This window comes from Austrofundulus limnaeus, unplaced genomic scaffold (genome assembly GCF_001266775.1).
Source record: "Austrofundulus limnaeus strain Quisiro unplaced genomic scaffold, Austrofundulus_limnaeus-1.0 Scaffold2514, whole genome shotgun sequence".
Taxonomy (NCBI): Eukaryota; Metazoa; Chordata; class Actinopteri; order Cyprinodontiformes; family Rivulidae; genus Austrofundulus; species Austrofundulus limnaeus.
Window position 1 is genome coordinate 11,589 of NW_013954916.1, and position 5,025 is coordinate 16,613.

General features: G+C 39.6%; 1 protein-coding gene across 1 annotated transcript in view; it reads left to right on the top strand.

Annotated features, from left to right (window-relative positions):
* The window catches only part of LOC106511106 (inactive dipeptidyl peptidase 10), a gene marked incomplete at its 3' end in the record, with an annotated part of 14,390 nt that overhangs the window by 7,940 nt on the left and 1,425 nt on the right, over window positions 1-5,025 (top strand). Inside the window, 2 exon segments of the mRNA XM_013999853.1 lie at window positions 2,462-2,556; window positions 4,714-4,788. Coding sequence (XP_013855307.1) covers window positions 2,462-2,556; window positions 4,714-4,788 — 170 coding nt within the window.

The following is a 5,025-nucleotide window of genomic DNA, read 5'->3' on the forward strand; positions in this document are numbered from 1 at the left end:
TGTGTGTGTGTGTGTGTAACTGGCTTTTGTTACCTTTGTAGGACCTTTTCTGGTATAGCACCTACCTTGTCAGGACTAGTAGCCATTTTGGGCACCAAAGCCGAGTCACAACATGGTGGAACACAGTTTTTTTTTAAGTTGAGAGTCAGATTTAGGATTAAACTGTGAATGTATTTAGGGTACAGAAATAAGTCAATACACGGTCTATTTGTAACATTTCATGTTTCATGTTCTCTAGTATTATGTTTGCTTGTCATCCACAACCTCACAGCTCCACAGCTCTTGCCACACCCTTCCTGCTCAGTCACCCTAATCAAGCTCATCTGTTTCACCTGTTGTGGTTCCTTATCAGCTCCTCAGCCACAGCCACTCTCTGCTAGATTATTGAACGGTCTTTGCCAAGTAAATGTCCAGTGTTTTTTCACAGCCCATGCCTGATCACCTGTCCATGACCTCAAGTCTTCCTCCTGACTCTCCCTTTTTGCCTGATCCCTGCCTGGTACTGTTCATGTTTCTGACCATTGGATTAAGATCTCGTTTTTGCCCCTTGGACCTCGCCTTTTGGATTGTGTTTTGGATTTGTCTTCAGCTCTCTGATCACACGGACCCGACCTCTGCCTGCCTGCCAGACCAACGAATAAAACCTGCCCCTTTGCTCAATCACTGCCTCTCACTACCCACGAGCCACAGTCTCATTTTCTGGATTTGCCAAGCTCCTCTAACCACAGGGTTCCTACGGATCCTTAAAAAGTCTTAAAGGCCTTGAATTCATCAATCCAAAAATAAGGCCTTAATTAGCCTTAAAGTGTCTTAAATCAATCTTTCAGAAGTCTTAAAAATGTTAACACATTGTAAATAAGGTGCTGCAAATTTGTATCAAATATTAAAATCATTGGTAACATTTTTTTATTTTTGAAAAATTCACATTTAAACATTCCCTTTTGACACCACTTCCTGTTATTTCACATGCAAATATCTCAACAACTGTCCATCTGAGCAATGTGAAATTTGTTTTGTAATATGTTAATAATGTTGTCTTTCCAAAAATGCATTCATATTTCGTACAAACATTTTACATCACAAGAAGCAAGCGAGGGTTGAGAACCCACTGTGGGTCCTAAAACTCCAAATTTTGGGTCATTAGAGGATTTTCAGGAATTAAATGAAGTTTAAAATTGACTGCTAAGAAGGGTTTTTTTTAGCTATATTTGACAAAATAGCAGTTAGACATAGAGTTTCTGCCACAGTTTTTTTTTTGTTTGTGTTAATTGTGAAATTGGTCTTAAATTTGATTTCACTTGGCATTAAAATGTCTTAAAAAGTCTTAAATTAAACTTTCCTTAAACGGTAGGAACCCTGAACCAGCTTCAGAAGGTTAGTAATCAATATTTACAGCCAAAGCAAATCCTTTGCAGTGAACAGTCACTCATCTTTGTTCTCCTCCTCAGTGTGCACCAGCCCGAGACCCTGGCATTCCACCAGCTTCCTGTTTTTTTTAATAAAACGCTTAAACCTGCTCAATGTTTGGCTGTTCTGAATCCTAAACACAAAACTTGTCACTATTAGGATACAAACTTGTGTGAGTGTATGTGTTTCTATAAGATAAACACAGTTGAGGTCTGCATTTGGATTAATTTAGGCCATTTTTAATTGTAAATCTTGGGGAAATACCGTTATTAATGAAAAACTAGCAGTATACAGTATTGTTTTCGACCTTTCAATTGTGTGTGTGTGTGTGTGTGTGTGTGTGTGTGTGTGTGTGTGTGTGTGTGTGTGTGTGTGTGTGTGTGTGTGTGTGTGTGTGTGTGTGACTAGAAATAAGAGTGTTTATGTGACTCTCAGCTACTACCACAACAAATTTTAACTCAATATCTGTAAAATTGACCGAGTTAGAGAATTTTTTGTGTTTTTTAAGATCACTTGTTTTTGGTGGCTATCTTAAATTAGGTTGGCTCTAAATGTTGGTCAGATGTCAGGGGGTATTCAGTAAATATTTCTTGAAAGCATTTTTATTTGTGTATAATGTGAACAAAAGTTGGGGGGGGGGCCATATTATACACAGGAGTAATTTTTGACCATTTTTTTGCTTAAATGCTACCACAATAAATTAAAATATTTTCATGTATATACCGTAACTGAAATATTGTCACGGAGGATGTACGACATTGGGGGAAGCATTATACACGAGGATTACATTTTTTATGCTTGTCAAGCTCAAAACATTTATACAGTTATTAAAATTTGTCCATTGGTTTATTACATATTTTGCAAACAAACAATTAAATCCATATAATTAATGGCAAAATGGTTAAAGATTTTGTGTGATCTATCAGTAAAGCTGTTTTTGCATCAAACTGTCTTAGTTTGGAATAAATTCAGTGGAACACTGCTTATTTGATCAATTTTCTCACATTTTTCTGAACAAGTTGCAAGTTATTTATTAAATCTTTTAATATTTCAGATTCAGAGGTGGTATACAGGAACAGAGACGGTAATGTCATCAAGTTTAATTTTATCCTGAACGAGACGGAAATCCTTCTGAGCAACTCCACCTTTGTAAGTTTTTTTCCGCTTTCCTAATTTTGCTTTATTCTTTTAACACACACACACACACACACACACACACACACACACACACACACACACACACACACACACACAGTATTCCTGACATCAATGTGAAAGTGTGAAATAAAGGGAAGGACCGATGACCAATGAAGCCTCAGTTTCAGAACTGGAATCATTTTGACCCAAGGGCAGCAGGAGGGCTAAATGAGACTCATCAGTGAAGCATCCCACCACTTACCGTAACGTTCATGATAAATAGATAAAATTTGTATTTTTTGTGTGAGTGGTGGAACAGATGTTTGAGAAGACAAGCCTGTGATTGGGAGGTCACAGGTTCAAATCCCATGAGTGGCACAAATAATTTGGGTGGGGAAGGTGAAGCACACACATCTGCCTCCACCCTCTTTTACCTCACTGTGGGCACTAGGGCAAGGCATTTTACCCCCTTCCGGCCGCTCCCTGGGCACCTTAGCCCTGCGTCACACAGCAAGATTTTAAAACTGTTGGCTGATTTTCAAAGACTGAGAGCACACACGTGAGGATAAAAAAATCATGGATCTACCAGGTTTGGTCCTACATTGTGTGGTGTACAGCCACACGGCAAGAGACAACACACCACACACGTAAAGATATTTCATTCATGAACATTCGGCTGTTAGATGTGAAATCACATGAGATTTCTTGAAATCTCGCGAGAATTCAGATGTCAAGAGGAAAAATCTCACGTGACCTCCAGAGAGACGTGAGTTCAGAGTAAATAAACATTTGCGACGAGGAAGAAACAATGTTAATCGTTTGTGGACTATTTTTACCAGAGGAAAAACAATTCCATAGGACTTAACATCTAGTAGACTTTCTGGTGAGTCATGACAGTTTTTTTGTCTTTTATATTTTGGATTCCCCTCCATGTTTACGTCACCTCGCCTTCTGATTGGCTACACGTCTCATTCAACAGGCTGAGAGCTCGGCTGAACACTACACACACTGTGATATTGGGCCCAAAAAAAAAACCATATTGAATATCCCCGATTGGAGCGGTCCCGATGTCCTTCTGAACCGCCTAGATCACTCTGAACTCACCACCCACGGCAGGAATATCTGCTCAGATTATCGTTAGAGCCATCACGATAATCTGGTGACAAGTTTCAGATTAAGGATTCAGAACAGGCGGAGACCAAACAAGTTTAAAGGTTTTATTTTGAAAACCGGAAGTTGGCGTCTTGTCGGACTCTCGGGGATGCACGCTCTGTAGAGCAGAACACAAATGAGTGTTGGGTCAAGAATGGATTAATGACAAAAATGAAGTTATCCACTGACCTGCTTTTAGCTGGATGAAACTCCTCAAAGTTAAGAGCTGTGCAGTTTTTGTTTGATGAAGTCTGTGTGACGAGAGTGGGGTAAGGCTGAGTGCGGTAGTCCAGAATTGGGTCAAGTGTCAGAGCCGGGAGATCAGAGAGCCGAAAACAAATCCAAATCACAAACCAAGTTGCGATGTCCAGAGAGGAGAAACAGGGTCTGTAGCCGAGAGTCAGAGGAAGCAAACAATCCAGGAGAGGAACAGGCTGTGGTCGGAGGTCAGAAAGCAGGCAGAAGGTCAGAAACATGAAATCAGGCAATGACTTGACAAGGATGCTGGATATTTACTAGACTGAGGCTGTTCAATAGTCTGGCACTGGTCTGGAGAGAGACAGGAGCTTAAATAGGCCAAGGAACAGGTGATCGAAATGAAGGTGATTCCTGGAACAGAGAGGCGTGGCAGGAGACTGAGTGACAGGCAAAAATATAACATAAAGACGTCCTTAAGGTCGTTGGAAGGGCAAAATCAGGCCAAAATTCAGCACAATTATCCTGCTGTGTGACACAGGCCTTAGATGGTGGCCAACATGTGTTCTCGCATGCGAGATGGGAAAATGCAGAGAAATAGTTTCCCCAGTGAGGATTAATAAAGTACATTTATTCTTACAAAATCTTTTAAAAATGACGAGGATGTACTTGTTAAAGTTTTACTATTTACTTACTATATAATGAAATTGTTATATTTTTATGAATTTTTGTTTCTTATAGTCTCAGTTGCTTATTTATGTTCAGCATGATTTACTGTTGGATTAAGTTAAATGGTGAGTTAAGATATTTTTTTATTAACAGGTGGCTTTTAAGGTGGCAAAATACTCACTCTCTCCAGATCTGAAGTATGCCCTGTTTGCGTATGATGTCAAACCGGTAAGTTTCAACTTAAAGCCAAATTCTATATTTTTTAAAAATAAAAACAGTTGTTGTATTTTTCATTTGCATCATTATAATTATCCCGAACCGTTCCCTCTCATTGTTCTTGCCTTTATTTCCTGTCAGTCTGACATTGTGCTCCAGTGAAACTCCCACAGCAGTTGTCACTTCTCTGCCTGCACACACACACACACACACACACACACACACACACACACACACACACACACACAC